General features: G+C 41.0%; 1 protein-coding gene across 1 annotated transcript; it reads right to left on the reverse strand.

The window, feature by feature from the left end:
- Window positions 1-3420: 3420 nt before the first annotated feature.
- Window positions 3421-23403, reverse strand: LOC124695280 (transcription factor BHLH6-like). The gene is made up of 5 exons (XM_047228139.1): window positions 23298-23403; window positions 23006-23219; window positions 22643-22933; window positions 22304-22474; window positions 3421-3630 (listed from the first exon to the last, which is right to left on the reverse strand). Exons 1-5 carry the CDS (start codon window positions 23342-23344, stop codon window positions 3553-3555), a joined length of 801 nt encoding a protein of 266 aa, XP_047084095.1. The 5' UTR covers window positions 23345-23403; the 3' UTR covers window positions 3421-3552.
- Between the last annotated feature and the right edge of the window lie 3642 nt (window positions 23404-27045).

Here is a 27045-nt window from a genome sequence, read left to right on the forward strand (position 1 = left end):
ACTCATAGTATTCATGGCGAAGGTTGAATCTTCTTCGTTAAATTGTTATATGGTTGGAATCGGGAAATGCTGCATGTAGTAATTCTAAAATGTCTTGAATAATATGATACTTGGCAATTGTTGTGCTCATGTTTAAGCTCTTGCATCATATACTTTGCACCCATTAATGAAGAAAGACCTAGAGCTTGCTAATTTGGTTTGCATATTTGGTCTCTCTAAAAGTCTAGATAATTTCTAGTATTGAGTTTTGAACAACAAGGAAGACGGTGTAGAGTCTTATAATGTTTACAATATGTTTTTTATGTGAGTTTTGCTGCACCGGTTCAATGCTTGTGTTTGTTTCAAATAAACCTTGCTAGCCTAAACCTTGTATCGAGAGGGAATACTTCTCATGCATCCAAAATCCTTGAGCCAACCACTATGCCATTTGTGTCCACCATACCTACCTACTACATGGTATTTCTCCGCCATTCCAAAGTAAATTGCTTGAGTGCTACCTTTAAAATTTCTATTCTCTACCTTTACAATATATAGCTCATGGGACAAATAGCTTAAAAACTATTGTGGTATTGAATATGTACTTATGCATTTTATCTCTTATTAAGTTGCTTGTTGTGCGATAACCATGTTTCTGGGGACGCCATCAACTACTCTTTGTTGAATATCATGTGAGTTGCTATGCATATCCGTCTTGTCTGAAGCAAGAGAGATCTACCACTTTAATGGTTAGAGCATGCATATTGTTAGAGAAGAACATTGGGCCGCTAACTAAAGCCATGAATCATGGTGGAAGTTTCAGTTTTGGACATATATCCTCAATCTCATATGAGAACACTAATTGTTGCTACATGCTTATGCATTAAAGAGGAGTCCATTATCTGTTGTCTATGTTGTCCCGGTATGGATGTCTAAGTTGAGAATAATCAAAAGCGAGAAATCCAAAATGCGAGCTTTCTCCTTAGACCTTTGTACATGCGGCATAGAGGTACCCCTTTGTGACACTTGGTTAAAACATGTGTATTGCGATGATCCCGGTAGTCCAAGCTAATTAGGACAAGGTGCGGGCACTATTAGTATACTATGCATGAGGCTTGCAACTTGTAAGATATAATTTACATGATACATATGCTTTATTACTACCGTTGACAAAATTGTTTCATGTTTTCAAAATAAAAGCTCTAGCACAAATATAGCAATCGATGCTTTTCCTCTTTGAAGGATCTTTCTTTTACTTTTATGTTGAGTCAGTTCACCTATCTCTCTCCACCTCAAGAAGCAAACACTTGTGTGAACTGTGCATTGATTCCTACATACTTGCATATTGCACTTGTTATATTACTCTATGTTGACAATTATCCATGAGATATACATGTTATAAGTTGAAAGCAACCGCTGAAACTTAATCTTCCTTTGTGTTGCTTCAATACCTTTACTTTGATTTATTGCTTTATGAGTTAACTCTTATGCAAGACTTATTGATGCTTGTCTTGAAGTACTATTCATGAAAAGTCTTTGCTTTATGATTCATTTGTTTACTCATGTCATTACCATTGTTTTGATCGCTGCATTCATTACATATGCTTACAATAGTATGATCAAGGTTATGATGGCATGTCACTCCAGAAATTATCTTTGTTATCGTTTACACTGCTCGGGACGAGCGAGAACTAAGCTTAGGGATGCTGATACGTCTCCGACGTATCGATAATTTTTATGTTCCATGCTACATTATTGATGATATCTACATGTTTTATACACATTATATGTCGTATTTATGCATTTTCCGGCACTAACCTATTAACGAGATGCCGAAGAGCCGAATTCTTGTTTTCTGCTGTTTTTGGTTTCAGAAATCCTACAAAGGAAATATTCTCGGAATTGGACGAAATCAACGCCCGGGGTCCTATTTTTGCACGAAGCTTCCGGAAGACCGAGGGGAAAGGAAGTGGGGCCACGAGGCGCCGCCACAATAGGGCGGCGCGGCCCGAGCCCTAGGCCGCGCGGCCACGGCGTGTGGGGCCCTCGTGTGGCCCCCGCGTTGCCCTTCCGCCTACTTAAAGCCTCCGTCGCGAAACCCCCGGTGCCGAGAGCCACGATACGGAAAACCTTGCGAGACGCCGCCGCCGCCAATCCCATCTCGGGGGATTCGGAGATCGCCTCCGGCACCCTGCCGGAGAGGGGATTCATCTCCCGGAGGACTCTTCACCGCCATGGTCGCCTCCGGAGTGATGAGTGAGTAGTTCACCCCTGGACTATGGGTCCATAGCGGTAGCTAGATGGTTGTCTTCTCCTCATTGTGCTTCATTGTTGGATCTTGTGAGCTGCCTAACATGATCAAGATCATCTATCTGTAATACTATATGTTGTGTTTGTCGGGATCCGATGGATAGAGAATACTATGTTATGTTAATTATCAATCTATTACCTATGTGTTGTTTATGATCTTGCATGCTCTCCGTTATTAGTAGAGGCTGCGGCCAAGTTTTTGCTCTTAACTCCAAGAGGGAGTATTTATGCTCGATAGTGGGTTCATGCCTCCATTAAATGTGGGACGAGTGATGAAAGTTCTAAGGTTGTGGATGTGCTTGTTGCCACTAGGGATAAAACATTGATGCTATGTCTAAGGATGTAGTTATTGATTACATTACGCACCATACTTAATGCAATTGTTTGTTGTTTTGCAACTTAATATCGGAAGGGGTTCGGATGATAACCTGAAGGTGGACTTTTTAGGCATAGATGCATGCTGGATAGCGGTCTATGTACTTTGTCGTAATGCTCAATTAAATCTCACTATATTTATCATATCATGTATGTGCATTGTTATGCCCTCTCTATTTCTCAATTGCCCGACTGTAATTTGTTCACCCAACATGCTATCTTATGGGAGAGACACCTCTAGTGAACTGTGGACCCCGGTCCATTCTTTACATCTGAAATACAAATCTGCTGCTATTGTTCTTTACTGTTCTTTGCAAACAATCATCATCCACACTATACATCTAATCCTTTGTTACAGCAAGCCGGTGAGATTGACAACCTCGCTGTTTTGTTGGGGCAAAGTACTTTGGTTGTGTTGTGCAGGTTCCACGTTGGCGCCGGAATCCCTGGTGTTGCGCCGCACTACATCCCGCCGCCATCAACCTTCAACGTGCTTCTTGGCTCCTCCTGGTTCGATAAACCTTGGTTTCTTTCTGAGGAAAAACTTGCTGCTGTGCGCATCATACCTTCCTCTTGGGGTTCCCAACGAACGTGTGAGTTACACGCCATCAATAGACCAATGTATTAATAAAAAAATCTTCGTAAAGGGGAAAGACCCCGGCCGGTATGTGGATCGATCGATGCATATAGCATTATCAATTTACTGCTTATATAATACAATAATGAACATTTGTGCACCATTTTTTTTGCAAGCGTACATGGAGCGAACACTTTTCTATTTATTTTTAGTTTCACCCAACAGTGTTCTGTTACTACGGAGTACACGATCGTCTGTACTCGCAATGCTTTTACAAACATGCATGATTTATTGTTTAAATATTCAAAGGTTACTTAGTAACTCATAGCATCAACCTGGGCGATTGCAGTCTCAATCACTTCCTTCATTTCGCTTTGGCGTATCTCCCCTTTCTGTGAAAAAAAAACTTAGCAATTACAAGACATTACGACTAGAATCAATAGCAGAGTGCATTATTTTTCAATTTGCAAGAGAAAAGTTAAAGACAATTCTATGTACTTCCTCCGTTTCATGAAATTTATCTTAACTTCCTTTATTTCACTCTGAAGTATTTGGCATCTAATATATCTAGTATTTCATGAGACGGGTGGAGTAGTATTTTGGAATCTAATAATTATGGCTATGAATGTTCAAGTTTGCATTAGTATGTTTCTTTTTTTCCCTGAAACGAAGGGAATGCGCACGGCCGTATATTACAAGACTAATATATTATGAAGAGGACACTACAGATATAATAATAGAGTAATCACATAGATAATCTTGATAATATCAATTCTTGAAATTATTGATCGTAAATTCTACAAAGTTGACTACAATTTTTTCAAAACTTTATTATGATTGTAAGGGTATCTTTAGCAGATCCTCAAACCGTAATCCGCATTTGCGTGTTTGCATGCCACGGAAATCGTGAATTGTGGATAAAAAAAAGCTCTCGTAGAGTAGGCCCCACATAGCCAAGCGGCATAACCACATATTCCCGAACATGCGGTTACACCGCTTGCCTATGCGGGGTCCGCTCTGCGGAGAATCGCACCAATTTTGCAAACTAAACCGTACATTAGGGTTTTATAAATGTTTTGGAACACATCCAACAATATGTAACATTAAGCAATCTTTTAAACCACCAAATTCATTGTTCATCTACGCGATCAGCTGCTTAACACATCGCACTACTAGTCGGAAACCAAAAGAGAAGTCGCGAGGCCGATCGATGAAGAATCAAGCCGCACCGTTCACGCCGCTGCCACCACCACCGCTGCCACTAGCCGCTGGACGAGCCGCAGCTGTTGCACGCACCATCGCCATTTCTCTCCTCGTTTGGAAGATCTCCATCCTCTTGATCTCCAACCATTCTCTTGTGAAGGCGTCCTTGTTGGATGGATCCATTGTCATGGTCTTGTTCTCCTCTGTAATATCCCAGGTTTAGAGGCAATAAATGAGAGAACACCAAAGTGTGCATTGCATTCATGCATAGAAAATGCGGGGAATTTTCGCGCTTCAAATAAAACTTACCACAGTAACTGAAGTTTCACTTGACTTGCTGGAATTGAAGTAGATCATCAAGTCAAGCGCTATAAACTTCATCTGTGATCTTTGCTAAAACCTTATTTTGGGTAGAGATGATTTGATCTATGGGCTAGATCAAATAGAAGTAGATTTACAACAAACAACACCTTAAGTAAGGGTCAACTATAAGATTTTATAAAGGATCTCAACATGACATTCCTTACAACAACACATTCTTTAAGAATCAAATACTAACTTATTAACACTTCAAAGTTAGCAACTACTTTTGTGTGTAATTTAATTCACTTCTAAACTTATTAATAAATAAGGTAAATCACAGGGTCTAAAGTGCATAAAAGCCACACATTCTTATTTAAATCATAACTTATTAAGTATATGGAATATCATAAAACTAAATCCATTTACATTCCAAATTATAGTTCAAACTATTTGAATAAAACTAACTATGAGTATTTTGAAACTCATATGATCATGCCTTGGTGAAATCAAACCCAACTATCCAAAATTGAGAAATAACCTTCAACCTTGATCTTTTGATCAATATTATAATATAAATTCAATCCAATATGATATAGTGAGTCATCAACAATAATAAAACCATCCACAAGATATTTAGTAACAAATGCCACTTGGCTATCTAAAAATAAATCATATGAGAGGATAATGATCATGCCACATGTGATGAAAATATCTACATGACTTGCTTTCCAAGTTATGCCACCTCATGCTCAAAGGATTGCTATGGATGAGGGCATGACAACCAAGCACCTTACTCATCAAACCAACACAAGAGTCACCACCTATGTGTCATGATACTAGAGCTTGCCCAAGCCTATAAATAGAGCCACACCCTTCATCCCTTTGCTCATCTTGTAGCATGATACATGTGAACAAACACATAGAGCCACTCCATATGAATTAGCTAGGATCAAGATGAAGAAGCTAGGAGGTGGAGGCATACCACAAGATGCGGGTTTATCAGATTTCCTGAAGAACAAGCTACATAAGATACCAAGGTAGAATTCTTAGGCAAACCATATATTTAGAGGATCATATCATCATATCTTGAGTAGGACCTTAGGATATTCCAAGATATTTAGAAGTGAGAGAGATTATAGATGCTAACCATAGCCATGTCTATCCTAGAGAATTTTAGAGTAGTATTACATCTTACTTGTTTAAACCAACCTTTAATCTTGTAGATGAGAGCCATGTTCCATTAGTGAAACATAACCAAAGCTTATGCTCATATTCTAATCCTAGTTGTGTATCACATTGGTGATCACTACTTAAACCCTAAACTACATTTGAATTCCAACCCATGGATTAGCTTGGATTATAATTAAAACCCTGCCATACCTCATGCCTATTAACACTTCAATTTAGTGAAGCTTATGCAAAACCCTAAACCTCTCAAGTAGAATTCACACCACATAGAATATTAGGTCCTAACTTGTGTATCATGGATCACAAGTATAAACCAATCCATATACACTTATAAACTAAATGCCATTTGGTGAGTAGAGTGAAACAAACATTCAATTCTATTTGGCTTTCCAAGTACTTGCTTTGGGAACCAAATGAAATAGTATTTTTATAAAATAGAAGCACCACAAGAGCAATTGAATTAACTATGAGGATTATAGGATTTATCCTAAATAATTTAAGCCAAAGCTTGATTGATGATCATAGAGGTTATATAACCATCTTCTTAAACCCTAAGAAATAATCCTTCACATAAAATCATAAACCCAATTCCATTTTCCTTTACCATTTGTTAAACCCTAGTTATACCCAAATTCTATGTGAATAATCAATATGGTTAAGCACTTGCAAAATATAATATGATCACCATTCACATGTTATCAATTTTAGATCTTTTAAAACAGAATTGATTCCTAAATTTAAAGTAATTGAATTGAACCCTAAAATTCATATCTATTTGAATTTTAACTTGTGCTTTATAAGAACTAAAGTTAATCCATTATAAATGGTTGTTTAAAAACAAAACAATGCAGTGGGTATTATCATAAAATGATATAGATATTCAAATAGTTTTGAACCTGCAAAATAAGCCAGAGTTCAAATTTGAAATCAAATAGTAAAGTCAAACCAGAAAACAAAATGCAAAACAAAAATTTGAAATGAGAAAAGGAGGGAAACTTACCTGGACCGTCGCAGCCCAGCACCTCTCCGACCGAAGCCTAACAGCAGCCCACGACGTAGCCCAGCCCATGAACGAAACCAACCCACCATACCGTTTCGGTTGCGTCAAAAATCGTGCGAGGCGAGTCGTCTCCTTCTTCTTCTTCTCCCGGAGACGACGAGCGCGGAGGAGGAGCTTGGCCACGTCCTCACCGAGCGATAAGGATTGCTCGGACCTTGCCCATCATCTCGGAACCGCGTCCAATCCTCTTCGCGTCCGAGCCTATCCAAATGCGTCCCGATTCGTGCTCGTTTGCAGTAACAATGTCACCGCAACATCTCGGCCGTCGCCGGCGGTGAACTTCCTCATTTGCCCTCGCCAAGCTCTATAAATAGGCCAAGAGCTTCTCCAGGAAACCCTAATACCTCGACGCCCATCCATCCTCTCTCAGTAGCCCTCTATATCTCGTGTTCTTCCACGCTCTGTCGCCGGCGTCGATGATGAACACGGCGGCACAGGCCACCTCAGCCTCCGGCGCATGGTCGAGGAGGTGCGCCACGTCGAGGAAGCGTCTGGGTACAAGCAATCGTCAAGGGGAGCTCTGGACAACGTCAATTTCGGTTTCCCCTTTCTCAGTACATCGCCGGTAACCGTGAAATTGAGCTCAACTCCGGCGGCAATCATCGTCGCCGACCACACCATCGTGTTCACGGTGAGCTTGCGCATCTTTAGAGCCTACTTTCGTTTCCTAGAAGCATCTGTGGCTCACGATTGGGAGTTCGCCGGAGAGCACCGCCGCGGGTCATGAATTCCGACGAAGTTCCGGCGACTACTAGCCGATTCCACCACCACCATAAGGTTCCTCGTCTTCTTCTCGTTCGATTGATACAAACCGCGCATCCGGGGGTGCCTTGTAGCGGCAGCGCCGTCTTCGTCTGACCGCCGGCGTCAAGCCGCCGGTAAAGATGACGTGGCCGTGGGCTCCCCGCACATGTTGACTTGGTCGTTGCCCGCGTGGCAATGGACCCAGTCATCGACCCCACGAGTCAGTGAGTGAGGGTAGGGTTAGCTCGGTATGTTTAGTATTTTCATTTAATTTCAAATTCCGAGTAAAATACTGAAACTTGGCAAAATTTTATAAAATCCATTTCAATTCAGAAAAATATAAATAATATATCAAAATGTTCACAAAAATAAAATCTATTCAAATAAAATATAAAACAAAAATGTGTGTCAAAATAAAAATTCACTTATTTTTATCCTTATTAATTATATCATTTCAATTATTTAAAATACAATTTGAATTCAATAATTAATGAAGTTTCAAACTTAAATTTTAACTATTCAGTAACTAAGTAAAATGTTAGGATTAATTTTATTTACCATATTTGCATTAACTTAATTATTAGTGGTAATTCATAAACCCTAATTGCAAATTACTATTTTCTATTTCTTTAAATAAGTGATAACTCAAGAAAATATTATAAGCCAATATTATTTTGGTAAATCAAAACTTATTTACTTAAACATCTTTAGATAACAAGTTAATTATTTTAAACCCTAATAACAATTATTAAACCCTGATTCTTAATTAAACTAAAATAGGAGTTATTCTAATTATTAAGTCTTGTGTAAATTAATAAAATGCCAAACCATTACTAATTATGCTTCAAAGTAATTAGTTACCACACTTATATTTCCAATCATCATTTTAGGAGATGTACCATAATTTAGAAACCCTAGTTTCAATTTGAATAAGAACCTTGAACTCATTATTCCATGTGTTCATCCATAGTAGTTGCAAACCTAAAACCCTAGGGGTTTAGCCCATGTGATCATAGCCACCTCAACTCTACATGTAGAACCTTGATAGGTAACCAATGAATGCATGTTTATGATCCACCCGCATAAAACCAAGTCACATGAGATTATCATTTCATGTTCCTATTCTTAATTAAAACCTATATGATCCACTAATGTCACCTAGGTAGAAACCCTAACTTGTTAATTGAATTAGTACATTGATCACAACTCTTATATACCATACCATGAGGATCAACCTCAATCATTAAACCCTAGTAGAACCATAATGATAAACCCTAGTATCAACTTTGTGTAGCAAATCACATCACATGTTCCTATTCAACTAAACCTTACTTAGGAAATGATAAACCACTTAGCTTAGAAACTATTAGAGATTATTTGGTAAAGCAAATATGAAGTCATAGTAAACCCTAAATCATAGCAACACCTTGATAACCATCCTTTGATATGATGCTTAGGAGAAACTATAGTAATAAACCTACTAATACTTGCTACATGTAGATCACTTCTACTTAAGCACCAACCAGTCCTATTAGTAAACCCTAATAGCACTTAGCTCCTATGTATAGTAGTTCTTGTTCTTATTTAACCTTGTTCTTCAAAAGTTATTCTTTTGAAGTACAAATGCTAATCAAACCTTAGAAGCCCCAATCCTTCTTTGAAATACTCATTAATTCTTAATTAACATGTTCTTCAAAAGTTATTCTTTTGAAGTATAATAGAAGTAATCATCAACCATGTCCTGTAGAACTTAAAATTGACAACTGTTCTTCACATATTATTCCACTACTATTCTTTATGTGTATGATTGTTATGATGTCTTATATCACTTGATTATGATGCTAATATAACCAAACCCTAATAAGAACCTTGTTTGAGAACCATTCTAAAAGTGCAACCAACCCTAAAGGAATCTTTACAACTCACATATCTTAAATCATCAAGGTTAGCTTACGCTCGAGGCGATTGCATCTCATACTATGCATTATAGCATCTTTGCCAGTTCTTTAAACATTGTCCTTACCGGACGATGATGGTATTTCAGAATTTGGAGTTATCACGTATCGAAGCTTTTGCCTGCATAATCTTGCAGTCAAGAAAGGCAAGTTCATCACTTGCTCATGTCATTTGATTATTTTTATCAAATTATATGCAAAGTACTATACTTATCACTCATGCATTAAAAAGCAAAGTATTATTTTACAATTATGAATATGACTATGTGGTGGGCAATGGAACCATGGTATGTGTTGATATGGTGGAGGTTCCATTGCAATGGGTTATATCACCCTAGGATTAAATTACCAATGCCGTCCAGTGATTCTAGCGCCGTACATATCGCGTTGACCATAAGATCTATAATGGCTCGCGGGAAGTCAGCTGTATCTTTTCCCTTCGCACGCCAACGGATCGGAGAGACGGTGGGGTGCTGGAGGCACTCGCCGCAATAGGTTGGGAAATCCTTTTAAATCCCCATCCATTGGTGATGTTAATCTCTTCCGATCTATGAAGGATTGTCCGGAGTACACCATGAGTAAAGCCGTATTATCGGGGAAGTCTACTGGAGGTGTAGGGTCGGACAAAAGGGTGGGTTTGCGGTCGCGGAGAAGGCGGTGTGGACTTGGATCTTACACCGGCCTCACACCAAAGGAAGTGTGGACGGGAAAGTATACGCCTGGTTGGCAACAAGGATAAGGTCTCTTATGGGAAAAGTAACGCACCTCTGCGAGAGGATACTGAATTGTGATCGTCACTCCCTGTTCCGGAAGGGAACTGCGAACGCGGCAGAAAGGAACTCCATGAAGTTCCGGTCAACTCCGTGAAGACCGACGGGCATAGTTTTCGGAATAAAATAAACCTTTTGAAGAAATGATTATGAAAACCTGCATTGGCCTATGACTTTCCGGTCTATGGCTGTAGCTAGTGCATGATACACATATTTCCTAATATGAACTTGCTGAGTACGCTCGTACTCATTCTATCTCGTTTGAACCCCCTTCTTAGAGCAAGGAACCGAAGGAGAAACTACCGTGGAACTCGAAGACAAAGGAGTCAACTGCAACGAGATGAAGAATCCAATCAAAGAAGTCAATGGAGTCAACTTCGCATCAGCTATAATGGAAACCTAGACTAGTAATAGAAGGGAACCTTTCCCTAATCCTAGCACCTAAGTAGCTAGATTTCTATAGCAAGCCAAGTAGCTCTTGAACTTGAGTTAGCAATAATATAGATTACGAGTCGTTCTTCCGGAGCTTTATTTGAAGTTTTACCTCACCTGTAAAGTAGGAGGTTGTGTTGATCTTATGTAAACAACTCGGGTGTACTTCTATAGACATACCTTGGACTCGCATATGTTTCGTTGTACCACTCGAGAGATGTAATATGGGTGGAACGGTGTTTCACTTGTGTTATGTCAACGACTTGTGTACTACACCATGCGAGTGGTACGCTGGGTCATCACAGTCGGTATCGGAGCAAATGCTTTGACCCTAGGATTAAAACCCTTTAAAGGAGACCTATAGGTTTGGTAGTGTCTATAGGAAGTTGTCTTAGTTAAACCAACTATTATTTTGACTTGAGATGGGTATTCACTTGAGAATAATCCTGACACACTTGAGTCAAGCTTTCTTATCTATATTTCTTAAATAGGGTTAATTAGTTATCTTGCTTCATTCCAAATAATTAGAACACCATTGAAGCTTAAGATAATGGGTGGTAGTAGACCACGGTTGGTATACAATACATGGTAGTCCAAAGGGAGGATACAACCATAAGGAAGATATCCTATTGGAAGAAGTATACCAATGCAAGTTATAGTTAAGTAAGAGTCATTAAAAATGTCAAATGACTGATGTTAAGTAAGGGAGATAAGTTATATAAGGTAGTATATGTCTATGATGAGTCAATCATAGGAGGTAAGGAAGAGTGATAAGAGTTATACAACTCTACTTTTCATGATAAAGTTGGTAATCATATATGATTCACTTGAGAATCATGGTATGATGGAGTAGAACATCATAAGTACGATAACAAAATAATGATAAGGAGTAAGGATTTAGGGAATAGTTCGAAAGCTTAGGCCTTAAAATCCTGGAAACTGTACCAAGTATGTTAGAATCATAGTCCTTAATTTAAAGAGGGCTTATTTAGAGCATATCACATAGAGAAATCCTAGAGTTATAGGTGGTTTATTCTAAACAATCATTTGTTTAGAGTAAACATATTAGAAATAATTGTATTATAGGAGGTAGTCTTCAATAGCACATATAGGGTATACTATTTTGTTAGTACTTCCAAAGAAAACTAGGTTAACTTCAACTATCCCAAGCCATTTTGTTTCAAGTTTGTCTCATTGCAAATGTGCAATTAAGATAAATGTTGAGACAAATAGTAGAAATTCACGTATAAGTGCTAAGTATCACGACCTAAACCTATCTTATGTGGTGTTATATACTACACATCTGAACCTGATGTTTAGGGATGTCTTACCCAACTACTATATTCAGGCATATAAGGATGTGTATTATAAGCACAAAGCTGAATCTTCTTGGATTTTATTGAATCTTCATTGATTGACTAGATCCATACATGAAGTTTGACTTTGATATGCAAATGCATGTTGCAATATCAAGCTCTTACTTGATGTTATAGGTCTAGAGGGTAAAGGTACTCGTGTGAGGGAGTGACGAAATCTGAAGATTTTGAAGTCAAGATGATGGTTCACTTGAAGAAGGAAGTAAAGTTATGGGAAGTAACCACAATACTCCGAAGGAAGGACCAATCAAAACTCACTTTTATCCTTAATCAAGGAGTACTTCAACATGGAAGTATCATGAAAGTGAGGAAAATAGTGAATATGGAGCAGAAGAAGTGGAGCTATATTCATTCTGGAAGAAGGGAATGTAAGCGAAGTCACTTACAATACTATTTTCATAGTGTCAACAAGTGGTTTCTTGCAAAACAAACCCTGGAAGAAGGAAAATAGATCAAGTGAAGTCGCAGCTGGTATCATCAGACCGCAGCTGATATAGGATAATCATGAAGAGAAAGTATGTGAAGTGAGGTACATCTTAACTAAAACTATGTTAGTAGCCATAACTGGTAAGTAGATATTGACTAGAACCATAACATAGCCACAGCTGGTATCCAATAAGCCACATCTGGTACTAGGTAGTCTGCAGCTGGTACCAGATAGCCCACAGCCTGAACATTTCTTTACCCTAAAAGAAAAGGGGATTCCGCAGCTAGTATTTCACAGCTGGTATTCCATAGCTAATAAATATTTAGCCGGAGGATTCATAATGGATACCCACAACTGTGTGGATACACCACAAAGAATTCTTGATGAGACTTTCGAAAGGTACAAAATATAAACCAGGCCTAAACCAACTACATAACCTTGGAGTTAATGATTAGAAGAAACGAAGTTGGAAGATCATTAGTAAACTCCAAGGGGGAGAGGAAGGCTGAAGGAGAAGTATTAAGATATTATTTGGAGTATGATAGACGGAGAAAAAGGTCTGAACTGAGAGGAAGTCCAATCTTATTTTATAAGGTTGTTGGGATGTATCCATACCAAAGTACTCTCAGGAGGATGTCAGACCAGAAGCCAAGGTTCATATCTCGAGGAAGTAAGGGTTAGACCTTAACTTGAGTGGGTAATTGTAATTACTCAAAACCAAGAGAACTTAAGTAAGCTTAAGATAATGAAGTTGGATGAAGAAGATGTCGGAGGACAATCAAAGTCTAAGAAAACAAAAGACCGAAGGGTTTGACTATACCAAAACATAAGCCTATTAGAAAGATTCCTTTCATGGAACCTAAAGAAACCAAAAGAAAGGTAACTAGCATAAACTAGAAGCCATGATTGGATGGACTAAATGAGTCTAATCCATTCGTAGGAATAAACCACCAGGACCATGCCTATTGTAAACACCTTACGAAGTACCATTACTTTCGTTATGGTAGTAAGGAAAAACAATACCCTGCTTTAAATGAATCCTTTAGAATCGAGGTTTGAACATCGCAGCTGGTACACCATAGTGCCATATTACACCGCAGCTGGATTACCACAGCTAGTAGAACCAAGCTTTGAGTACCCAAATAGGAAGATGTCACCATAGCCATTAGTAAAGTCCATTAACTCAATAAGATGTCCTAAGCCAAGAATCTTTGGAGAGTAAGCCTATAAGCTTAGAGTGTTGGAAGAAACCATAGAATTGAAGAAAATATCGAGTGCCGATCATTAGAAGATTCCAGGAAGGATCTGGATAAGGGATATATCCAATTATATCTAGTATGATCACCATGGAGTTGAAGGATGGTGATCTGTTCAAGACATTTCAACATTCCGAAACATGAGAGCGTTCGAACTTCGGGACGAAGTTCAGTTTAAGGGGGAGAGGCTGTAATATCCCAGGTTTAGAGGCAATAAATGAGAGAACACCAAAGTGTGCATTGCATTCATGCATAGAAAATGCGGGGAATTTTCGCGCTTCAAATAAAACTTACCACGATGAATCGAAGTTTCACTTGACTTGCTGGAATTGAAGTAGATCATCAAGTCAAGCGCTATAAACTTCACTCGTGATCTTTGCTAAAACCTTATTTTGGGTAGAGATGATTTGATCTATGGGCTAGATCAAATAGAAGTAGATTTACAACAAACAACACCTTAAGTAAGGGTCAACTATAAGATTTTATAAAGGATCTCAACATGACATTCCTTACAACAACACATTCTTTAAGAATCAAATACTAACTTATTAACACTTCAAAGTTAGCAACTACTTTTGTGTGTAATTTAATTCACTTCTAAACTTATTAATAAATAAGGTAAATCACAGGGTCTAAAGTGCATAAAAGCCACACATTCTTATTTAAATCATAACTTATTAAGTATATGGAATATCATAAAACTAAATCCATTTACATTCCAAATTATAGTTCAAACTATTTGAATAAAACTAACTATGAGTATTTTGAAACTCATATGATCATGCCTTGGTGAAATCAAACCCAACTATCCAAAATTGAGAAATAACCTTCAACCTTGATCTTTTGATCAATATTATAATATAAATTCAATCCAATATGATATAGTGAGTCATCAACAATAATAAAACCATCCACAAGATATTTAGTAACAAATGCCACTTGGCTATCTAAAAATAAATCATATGAGAGGATAATGATCATGCCACATGTGATGAAAATATCTACATGACTTGCTTTCCAAGTTATGCCACCTCATGCTCAAAGGATTGCTATGGATGAGGGCATGACAACCAAGCACCTTACTCATCAAACCAACACAAGAGTCACCACCTATGTGTCATGATACTAGAGCTTGCCCAAGCCTATAAATAGAGCCACACCCTTCATCCCTTTGCTCATCTTGTAGCATGATACATGTGAACAAACACATAGAGCCACTCCATATGAATTAGCTAGGATCAAGATGAAGAAGCTAGGAGGTGGAGGCATACCACAAGATGCAGGTTTATCAGATTTCCTGAAGAACAAGCTACATAAGATACCAAGGTAGAATTCTTAGGCAAACCATATATTTAGAGGATCATATCATCATATCTTGAGTAGGACCTTAGGATATTCCAAGATATTTAGAAGTGAGAGAGATTATAGATGCTAACCATAGCCATGTCTATCCTAGAGAATTTTAGAGTAGTATTACATCTTACTTGTTTAAACCAACCTTTAATCTTGTAGATGAGAGCCATGTTCCATTAGTGAAACATAACCAAAGCTTATGCTCATATTCTAATCCTAGTTGTGTATCACATTGGTGATCACTACTTAAACCCTAAACTACATTTGAATTCCAACCCATGGATTAGCTTGGATTATAATTAAAACCCTGCCATACCTCATGCCTATTAACACTTCAATTTAGTGAAGCTTATGCAAAACCCTAAACCTCTCAAGTAGAATTCACACCACATAGAATATTAGGTCCTAACTTGTGTATCATGGATCACAAGTATAAACCAATCCATATACACTTATAAACTAAATGCCATTTGGTGAGTAGAGTGAAACAAACATTCAATTCTATTTGGCTTTCCAAGTACTTGCTTTGGGAACCAAATGAAATAGTATTTTTTATAAAATAGAATCACCACAAGAGCAATTGAATTAACTATGAGGATTATAGGATTCATCCTAAATAATTTAAGCCAAAGCTTGATTGATGATTATAGAGGTTATATAACCATCTTCTTAAACCCTAAGAAATAATCCTTCACATAAAATCATAAACCCAATTCCATTTTCCTTTACCATTTGTTAAACCCTAGTTATACCCAAATTCTATGTGAATAATCAATATGGTTAAGCACTTGCAAAATATAATATGATCACCATTCACATGTTATCAATTTTAGATCTTTTAAAACAGAATTGATTCCTAAATTTAAAGTAATTGAATTGAACCCTAAAATTCATATCTATTTGAATTTTAACTTGTGCTTTATAAGAACTAAAGTTAATCCATTATAAATGGTTGTTTAAAAACAAAACAATGCAGTGGGTATTATCATAAAATGATATAGATATTCAAATAGTTTTGAACCCGCAAAATAAGCCGAGTTCAAATTTGAAATCAAATAGTAAAGTCAAACCGAGAAAACAAAATGCAAAACAAAAATTTGAAATGAGAAAAGGAGGGAAACTTACCTGGACCGTCGCAGCCCAGCACCTCTCCGACCGAAGCCTAACAGCAGCCCACGACGTAGCCCAGCCCATGAACGAAACCAACCCACCATACCGTTTCGGTTGCGTCAAAAATCGTGCGAGGCAGGTCGTCTCCTTCTTCTTCTTCTCCGGAGACGACGAGCGCGGAGGAGGAGCTTGGCCACGTCCTCACCGACGATAAGGATTGCTCGGACCTTGCCCATCATCTCGGAACCGCGTCCAATCCTCTTCGCGTCCGAGCCTATCCAAATGCGTCCCGATTCGTGCTCGTTTGCGGTAACAATGTCACCGCAACATCTCGGCCGTCGCCGGCGGTGAACTTCCTCATTTGCCCTCGCCAAGCTCTATAAATAGGCCAAGAGCTTCTCCGGGAAACCCTAATACCTCGACGCCCATCCATCCTCTCTCGGTAGCCCTCTATATCTCGTGTTCTTCCACGCTCCGTCGCCGGCGTTGATGATGAACACGGCGGCACGAGCCACCTCGGCCTCCGGCGCATGGTCGAGGAGGTGCGCCACGTCGAGGGAAGCGTCCGGGTACAAGCAATCGTCAAGGGGAGCTGCGGACAACGTCAATTTCGGTTTCCCCTTTCTCGGTACATCGCCGGTAACCGTGAAATTGAGCTCAACTCCGGCGGCAATCGTCGTCGCCGACCACACCAACGTGTTCAGGGTGAGCATACACGTCTTTAGAACCTACTTTCGTTTCCTAGAAGCATCCGTGGCTCACGATTGGGAGTTCGCCGGAGAGCACCGCCGCGGGTCATGAATTCCGACGAAGTTCCGGCGACTACTAGCCGATTCCACCACCACCATAAGGTTCCTCGTCTTCTTCTCGTTCGATTGATACAAACCGCGCATCCGGGGTGCCTTGTAGCGGCGGCGCCGTCTTCGTCGACCGCCGGCGTCAAGCCGCCGGTAAAGATGACGTGGCCGTGGGCTCCCCGCACATGTTGACTTGGTCGTTGCCCGCGTGGCAATGGACCCGATCATCGACCCCACGAGTCGGTGAGTGAGGGTAGGGTTAGCTCGGTATGTTTAGTATTTTCATTTAATTTCAAATTCCGAGTAAAATACCGAAACTTGGCAAAATTTTATAAAATCCATTTCAATTCAGAAAAATATAAATAATATATCAAAATGTTCACAAAAATAAAATCTATTCAAATAAAATATAAAACAAAAATGTGTGTCAAAATAAAAATTCACTTATTTTTATCCTTATTAATTATATCATTTCAATTATTTAAAATACAATTTGAATTCAATAATTAATGAAGTTTCAAACTTAAATTTTAACTATTCAGTAACTAAGTAAAATGTTAGGATTAATTTTATTTACCATATTTGCATTAACTTAATTATTAGTGGTAATTCATAAACCCTAATTGCAAATTACTATTTTCTATTTCTTTAAATAAGTGATAACTCAAGAAAATATTATAAGCCAATATTATTTTGGTAAATCAAAACTTATTTACTTAAACATCTTTAGATAACAAGTTAATTATTTTAAACCCTAATAACAATTATTAAACCCCGATTCTTAATTAAACTAAAATAGGAGTTATTCTAATTATTAAGTCTTGTGTAAATTAATAAAATGCCAAACCATTACTAATTATGCTTCAAAGTAATTAGTTACCACACTTATATTTCCAATCATCATTTTAGGAGATGTACCATAATTTAGAAACCCTAGTTTCAATTTGAATAAGAACCTTGAACTCATTATTCCATGTGTTCATCCATAGTAGTTGCAAACCTAAAACCCTAGGGGTTTAGCCCATGTGATCATAGCCACCTCAACTCTACATGTAGAACCTTGATAGGTAACCAATGAATGCATGTTTATGATCCACCCGCATAAAACCAAGTCACATGAGATTATCATTTCATGTTCCTATTCTTAATTAAAACCTATATGATCCACTAATGTCACCTAGGTAGAAACCCTAACTTGTTAATTGAATTAGTACATTGATCACAACTCTTATATACCATACCATGAGGATCAACCTCAATCATTAAACCCTAGTAGAACCATAATGATAAACCCTAGTATCAACTTTGTGTAGCAAATCACATCACATGTTCCTATTCAACTAAACCTTACTTAGGAAATGATAAACCACTTAGCTTAGAAACTATTAGAGATTATTTGGTAAAGCAAATATGAAGTCATAGTAAACCCTAAATCATAGCAACACCTTGATAACCATCCTTTGATATGATGCTTAGGAGAAACTATAGTAATAAACCTACTAATACTTGCTACATGTAGATCACTTCTACTTAAGCACCAACCAGTCCTATTAGTAAACCCTAATAGCACTTAGCTCCTATGTATAGTAGTTCTTGTTCTTATTTAACCTTGTTCTTCAAAAGTTATTCTTTTGAAGTACAAATGCTAATCAAACCTTAGAAGCCCCAATCCTTCTTTGAAATACTCATTAATTCTTAATTAACATGTTCTTCAAAAGTTATTCTTTTGAAGTATAATAGAAGTAATCATCAACCATGTCCTGTAGAACTTAAAATTGACAACTGTTCTTCACATATTATTCCACTACTATTCTTTATGTGTATGATTGTTATGATGTCTTATATCACTTGATTATGATGCTAATATAACCAAACCCTAATAAGAACCTTGTTTGAGAACCATTCTAAAAGTGCAACCAACCCTAAAGGAATCTTTACAACTCACATATCTTAAATCATCAAGGTTAGCTTACGCTCGGGCGATTGCATCTCATACTATGCATTATAGCATCTTTGCCGGTTCTTTAAACATTGTCCTTACCGGACGATGATGGTATTTCGAATTTGGAGTTATCACGTATCGAAGCTTTTGCCTGCATAATCTTGCGAGTCAAGAAAGGCAAGTTCATCACTTGCTCATGTCATTTGATTATTTTTATCAAATTATATGCAAAGTACTATACTTATCACTCATGCATTAAAAAGCAAAGTATTATTTTACAATTATGAATATGACTATGTGGTGGGCAATGGAACCATGGTATGTGTTGATATGGTGGAGGTTCCATTGCAATGGGTTATATCACCCTAGGATTAAATTACCAATGCCGTCCAGTGATTCTAGCGCCGTACATATCGCGTTGACCATAAGATCTATAATGGCTCGCGGGAAGTCAGTTGTATCTTTTCCCTTCGCACGCCAACGGATCGGAGAGACGGTGGGGTGCTTGGAGGCACTGCCGCAATAGGTTGGGAAATCCTTTTAAATCCCCATCCATTGGTGATGTTAATCTCTTCCGATCTATGAAGGATTGTCCGGAGTACACCATGAGTAAAGCCGTATTATCGGGGAAGTCTACTCGGAGGTGTAGGGTCGGACAAAAGGGTGGGTTTGCGATCGCGGAGAAGGCGGTGTGGACTTGGATCTTACACCTGGCCTCACACCAAAGGAAGTGTGGACGGGAAAGTATACGCCCGGTTGGCAACAAGGATAAGGTCTCTTATGGGAAAAGTAACGCACCTCTGCGAGAGGATACCGAATTGTGACTCGTCACTCCCTGTTCGGGAAGGGAGCTGCGAACGCGGCGAGGAAAGGAACTCCATGAAGTTCCGGTCAACCTGTGAAGACCGACGGGCATAGTTTTCGAATAAAATAAACCTTTTGAAGAAATGATTATGAAAACCCGCATTGGCCTATGACTTTCCGGTCTATGGCCGTAGCTAGTGCATGATACACATATTTCCTAATATGAACTTGCCGAGTACGCTCGTACTCATTCTATCTCGTTTGAACCCCCTTCTTAGAGCAAGGAACCGAAGGAGAAACTACCGTGGAACTCGAAGACAAAGGAGTCAACTGCAACGAGATGAAGAATCCAATCAAAGAAGTCAATGAAGTCAACTTCTGCATCAGCTATAATGGAAACCTAGACTAGTAATAGAAGGGAACCTTTCCCTAATCCTAGCACCTAAGTAGCTAGATTTCTATAGCAAGCCAAGTAGCTCTTGAACTTGAGTTAGCAATAATATAGATTACGAGTCGTTCTTCCGGAGCTTTATTTGAAGTTTTACCTCACCTGTAAAGTAGGAGGTTGTGTTGATCTTATGTAAACAGACTCGGGTGTACTTCTATAGACATACCTTGGACTCGCATATGTTTCTGTTGTACCACTCTGAGAGATGTAATATGGGTGGAACGGTGTTTCACTTGTGTTATGTCAACGACTTGTGTACTACACCATGCAGTGGTACGCTGGGTCATCACATCCTCCCCAATAAGCTCCGCCATGGCACGCTTCTCGTCCACACTTGCACTTATCTCCTACATATCGGCCTTGCGCTTCGCATCTTCTCGGAACCACTTCACTTGTTTCTCTTGGCTTTTCCTCTCCATCATCGCCATTTTTGCCTCCAAGGTCTCGTCGAAGAAATGTTTCTTGGACTTCACCATCTCATCAACCTTGTCCCTCAAAGTAGATGCCTCAGCTTGCTTTCTAATCCTATCTTTTGCCATGATGGTGCCATCTGGCCTTTCCTTGTTCTTCTTGGTTGTGAACTCATCATGCTCATCATTTTCCAATTGGACAAATGACCCCCTCACCGATGGTGCTTCTTGTTCTCTCAACTTCAATTTTTCACTATGCTCAAGTAACTCGAAGCAATGGTGAATCAAAAAAGGTTTTCCTTTTGAAGCCGACATTTGGTTGTACCGTTCCATTGCAATTCTATCCTTCAATGCAAAAGCAAAACACTGCATAAGCATATGAAGATGAAACAATGTACACGCAAAATCACACAATACATAGTATGAAACCGGTCCAATCGCCAACATTGGTGCCACTATGGAGGCATTCCTCACTTTGTCAGCATTCCTCACTTGCTCAATGCAACCGGTCCATCGGCTACAAGCATTCTTGATGAAGTCCCAACGACATTGGAGCGAGCAGTACGTGCGTATAGGCGAGACACGGCATGAATTGAAAGAACTTGTTAGAGTACGTCATGGGCCTGGGCCCGTTAGTCTTATGGTTTGCTTAGGGGTCAAGTAAGTCTTGCTTGGGAGTCAAGTGAACCTCTCTATATATGGAGAGGAGATGTATCAATCTAATCAAGCAAAATTAAGAAGGAAATCCCTTCCCTCTTGCCACCAGCCGTGGGCAAGGCCCTCGGCTGGCCCTCTCGCGCCATCCCTCTAGCAGCACCATAACAGAACTTGTCTTCGATCCTTTGCCAATAGCTCTTCCCGGTTTGATCGGTGATGGTCACAACATCGAGCGACACCGCCTCCCAAGCCTTTATAAATGTTGCGTCCTCGATGTCGGTGTAGTTCGAGGTGCGCACTTATTTACCCTTCATCGGCACCGCCCCATCGATCAACACCACGACCTCTATCTCCTCACACTCGTTATCGGATCCGTCACCCGGGAGCTTATCGAGATGCAGGCGCGGCTGGAGTGGCCGGTTCGACCGACGTGATCTGGTCAGCAACCTTTGGCGCGTTCGAAGCGGCCATGGCGGCAACTAGAGAGGCGCAGCAAGGGGAGAAAGGGCCGTGTCGGGCGGGGGGGGGGGGGGGGGGGATTTGCGGCCGTGGTGGCGGGTAGGTGGGAACGAAGGGGAGGGAAAATATCCTTCGTGCCAACGCCTCGCACGGATGAGGATCACCTCGGGTTGGGAGACCGTGTTTACCGCCCCCTCTAAAAAATATTTGCGGTTTTAAGTTATATCTAGTCCTTTTTTTCATCCAAAACCCCAAACAAGCCGAGGTCGGCAAGAGATGCTCTAAGTACTAACCCTGCTTTAATCCTGTGACTTTGCTCTTGCTCCAAATATAGGTCATGAGAGTAAAACACACATCATGCTGTTAATTACCTGCACGAGTGCGGTGTACTTGAGTGTCCCGGATATTGATGTGACGTTGGATGAGATGATGTCAAGGCGGAGGCCGTCGAACGCGAGGCACACCTTGGCTATGGCCTCCTTTCGGTGGCGGCACGCGACACTCACCAGCAACACCTTATCACCAACGCCCGTCACCTTCACCTGCATCCAAAAGTAACTTATCAGATCGATCCGAGTCGTCACTGTCCCTGCCGCGTGGCGATGGATGGTGGAAACGCAGCAGACAAGATCGGACCATGCATCGCCGTCGGATTGTTTGTCGTTATTACAATTATTGGTTGAATCTGTAAGTTGGACGTTCACATTCACCTCCAGAGCCTCGATCCGGCGCGAGGTGGTGACCATGTTGAAGGCCGGGGTCGCGGCGGTCGAGGATGACATGAAGCTCCTCATTTTCTTCATCGGCGGCATGGCATGTTGGGCGCAACTAACCGGTAAGACGACAGCTTGGGCGCCGCGCTCTGCTGTAGCAAGCACCTGCCCGTGCGTCGCCGGCGCCGCTGACTCGACGATGGACATCTCGGCGAGAAGCTGTCGTTCCTGCTCCTGCAGCTGCTGTACGTACTCGATGGCGTCCTTGACAATTGACGCCTTGTCCATCTGCGTCTTCCCAAGTTTGCACATTTCACAATCAAAACAGGCACGCATATATATGCAGGATGAACGATTGACCTTCGTGATGTTTGGGACGACGCTCCTGATGGCGTAGAGCTTGTCGTTGAGCCTCCGGCCACGGATACTCCCCGCCGGGACGGCGACTCTCCTGCTGCTAGGCGCCACCGCCGATGCCACGGGGGAGCTGTACCAGGTATCCGGGGAGCTTGAGTCGTGGTAGCCGCTGGACACCCTGCTGCTGCTGCCGTCGTGCCACACGCCGAACAGCATGCTGCAGTTCAGTTCGATTCTCCTCAGTTCTATCCCGACAGGAATTATATTGGAGAAGAATCATGGGTTCAGTTCTTACCTACGCTCTTCTCGCTCCAGGTAGTGCTCGTTCATGTTATCACCCATCGCTGAATCTGCATCCGTCTATCCCCTTGCTCGCACAGTTTTAGCTGCCGTATGTCTTGTCACCATTCGTGCGTATCGAGCAATTTCTTCATGGATATAAGAGATGAGATTGGGGTCCACGAATCTCCACATTAGATTTGCATTGCAGAGGGACAACAAACATAATGTTGTAGATCTTGATTGGTTGGCACACTGACTCACTGAGGTTGTGGATATAGGTCTGTCGGCCGGGAATTCAATTGTGCTCCTAGGGCTCCCGTAAGATGTGTCTACGATGTCTTTGAAAATAAAGGGAGTATATGCTCCCATAAGACACATCCACCTCTTTTTGTAGAACATTTTAATAAACCACTGAAACATCAAACATGCCAAAAACGTCTTATTAAAGGGAGCATCTGAAGTGCAGTTTTTAGAAAACATCAGAGGCACAAACGCCATGTGAAGTTCAAAACTTTGAGAATGAGGTTATGATGAGGTGCAACCTCCAGGAGGTGGCCCGATCTTCACGAATAGACATGAAATAGACACGAACGGCGATGAACACATCGAAAAACGAATACACACGCAAACACGATGCAAATCCAGTAGGCTCTAGTTGGTCCGGATCCACCAACCCACATAATCATGAGGCAGAGATCCTGAGGTAGAATCACCTGTGAGAGATCGACATGACCTTACGACATCTCCAGCAGGCTGATCTAGATGGTCCTGGGTTATCCGAAACGGTCTGTGCGGACATGAGGATACGCCACGCATGCTCTAGCGGGGCGATCCAAACGGACTGACTCGCGCGGACCGATCCATCCGTTCCCCAAATTTGAGACGCTAATGCTTTGGGCTGGACAATTAGTGCATCCTCCCTTGTCCTCCCTAGAATACCATGGTCCCTCCCGCCAGTGGCGCACACATTGCCTCCAAAAATAATTCCATAGAAATTTGGTCGGCGGGAAAGCCAGCAGAAGCGATGGATTCCACCGCCACGCCTGCCACGGCCACCGTCGGGAAGAAGCGGGCGAAGCCGAAGAAGGCCACCAAGGATATGACGGTGGAGGAGCGTCGAGTCGAGTATGACAAGCGTGCATGCCATCGTCGAGAGGGAAGAGAGACGGCGCAAAGAGAAGAGGCAACCACCAAGAGCTTTGTTGATCTTCAACTGAGAGCTCTTGAGGTGAAAGAGGCATGGGCGAAGTCCATTCTCGTCGAGGCCGAGGCCATGGTAAGGCTCATGGATGCCAAGGCCAAGTCTAGGCTCTTGGAGGTCGAATCCAAGATCATGGCCGAGGAGAACCGGATCATGCTCACGGACTTGGCCACCATCTCCGATCACGTGCAAAGGACTTGGATTGAGAAGAAGCAAAAGATGATCCTTGCTCGCGATGATTGAATGGCATTGGCATAGATGATTACCATGTGGGTGAAAGTAGCCACTTTTTGGGTGAACTTTCCACTTTTTAGATAAATTGTAAGATATTGTCTCACTTTGCAAATTCGGGAGAACTTGCCACTAGTTGATGCTGCCTGAAAGGCAATGGCATATGCTTGCCACAAATTGTGCTTGCTAATTGCTATGTTTTTGTGTTTCTATTTGAAATGCAGTGGACAACTCGCTAGATCTTCAAAATTGCTAGCGGACCGAATGGGTCGCGCTGTTAGGCGTGCTGTCCGGGCCAGCCGGACCGTGAGACACATTTTGTCCACGGAACGACCCAAACGGACAGAAACAGACCATCTGAGTCGTTTATTTGGGTTGGTCCGCTGGAGATGCTCTTAGTAGAATCACTTGCAAGAGAGAGTAGCAACTAAGTAGAATCCCAAAGGGATAGACATAACACTACTAAAATCCTAGCAAGGGAGAGACCAAATGCTTGGAACACCATGTACAACACTACGTTTGGACGTTTGTATTCACGCTTGGTATGGCGCATTAGCATTGTTTAGGGACGAATATCCCAATTTCAGATGGATGGCTTCGGTATTGATGTTGTGCATTCGGGCTGAATATTAATGGGGAGCTTTTTTTTTACCTATGCAGCCTGCTCCCGAATGAATCAGCTTGGAGCTAGACATTTTGAGGCATTCAGTCTGAAACGTTTTTCTCTGTCTCCCTCGTTCTATCTGCTCCGAACGTGAACGCTCGCTCTCTCACACTATGCTCCCGCCGCCGTCTCCATCCTGCTCTCTAGCCATCGCTATCCCACCCTTCCAAGAGCACCCCCGGGTCGCTCTGCATCTCCTCTATCCTATTTGGACTCCACCACATCCTCTTCCTCTATCTTTGTCCCCATATTATGCGAGCTCTTAGAACCGCCATTCCAAGCCACCTTCTGCTCCTCCGAGAAGCTCCGCCGCACCTCCTCGCCATATGTAGATTCCCGTACGAAGGAATCAGAATGTGCTCACCTTACCGAAGTCCGGCCACCATCCGTCGTCTCCGACATCCCGTAACATCTTCAAGGCCACTGAAGTGCTCCTTGTGAGGATGTGCGTCTAACGCGACTAGTCTCTCATCTTCGTGCACTCTCTATCGTTGTATCGATGCTCGACCAACATTGTGCTATCTTCATGATGATGTCGTGATGACATCATCCTATTTAAATATTTTTGGAAAATGTTTTCTGTAAATAGTTATTTGACTTTCATTAATTTATATGGCATATAATCTTTTCATACATATTCAAAAGTTACACAAGAAATCATTTTCAAACATGTATCATGATCATACTCTCATATAAATGCAATACATCATTTTGACCATCTAAACATGGTTTGGAATTCATGAGATATCAATTCTAGGTACCAATATATGAACATCCAAACACAAATATTGACACTGAATCTCATTGCAAATATCTCAAGATATTGATATTACACCGAATGCAATGTCAAGCCTAGCAATACAAACATCCAAACAGAGCCTAAAGAAGATATATGGAGTGGTCTTGAAGGTTTCCCACATGGGAGGCAAGGAGCACATGCTCAAGTCTAATCTAAATCTTAGTCTAAACTTAGATCTGAGCCACAAGGGGCTATATATAGAGCTAGAGGCGAAGGGGTAAGTTATGTATAAGGATTACATGGTCAAGGACCTAAAATCCACAAACAAGTATGTCAAGGGCATTAGTACCGACACCTGGGGCACCCTACTTCTTTAGTCTTCTTCACTTGGCTAAGGTGGTAGTACCGGCCCAACCGACGGTAGTACCAACCTTGTACCGGTATCTGTCTGGCGGATGTCCAAGCCCGCTAGGGTCCCGACCAATAGTAGTCTAGTAGTGGCCCGGTAGTCCTGGTTCTTGGGGAACCCACGCTCTTTCCAAATTCTGGCAAGAGTGCAGAGCACTATGGTTGAAACAATAATAGGGCAAAGCTTCCAAGATTGTGCATGTCTTTCAAAAATTTACATCTATACGAACATACAAGATCTACTCTATGTAGTTGCAATAACGGGATTTGATCGATATCATCTCACTGACTAAAGCGGTAGAGCCCGATGAAGATGATCATCCAGGCAATCCCCACAGCTAGGAGATAACTCCCAATCGCGAGGATATCTCCTCCTTGCTCGAAGAGTCGAATGGACGATTCCTCGATGTAGTCCACACGTTCAGAGGTACAATCCGCGAGGGCTTCACCGTCTAGGGCTAGGCTACGAGGCGAGAGTGGTGCATCCTTTCGACATATGTGGAGATGGAGAGATATTG

Source organism: Lolium rigidum, chromosome 3 (assembly GCF_022539505.1).
Source record: "Lolium rigidum isolate FL_2022 chromosome 3, APGP_CSIRO_Lrig_0.1, whole genome shotgun sequence".
Lineage (NCBI taxonomy): Eukaryota > Viridiplantae > Streptophyta > Magnoliopsida > Poales > Poaceae > Lolium > Lolium rigidum.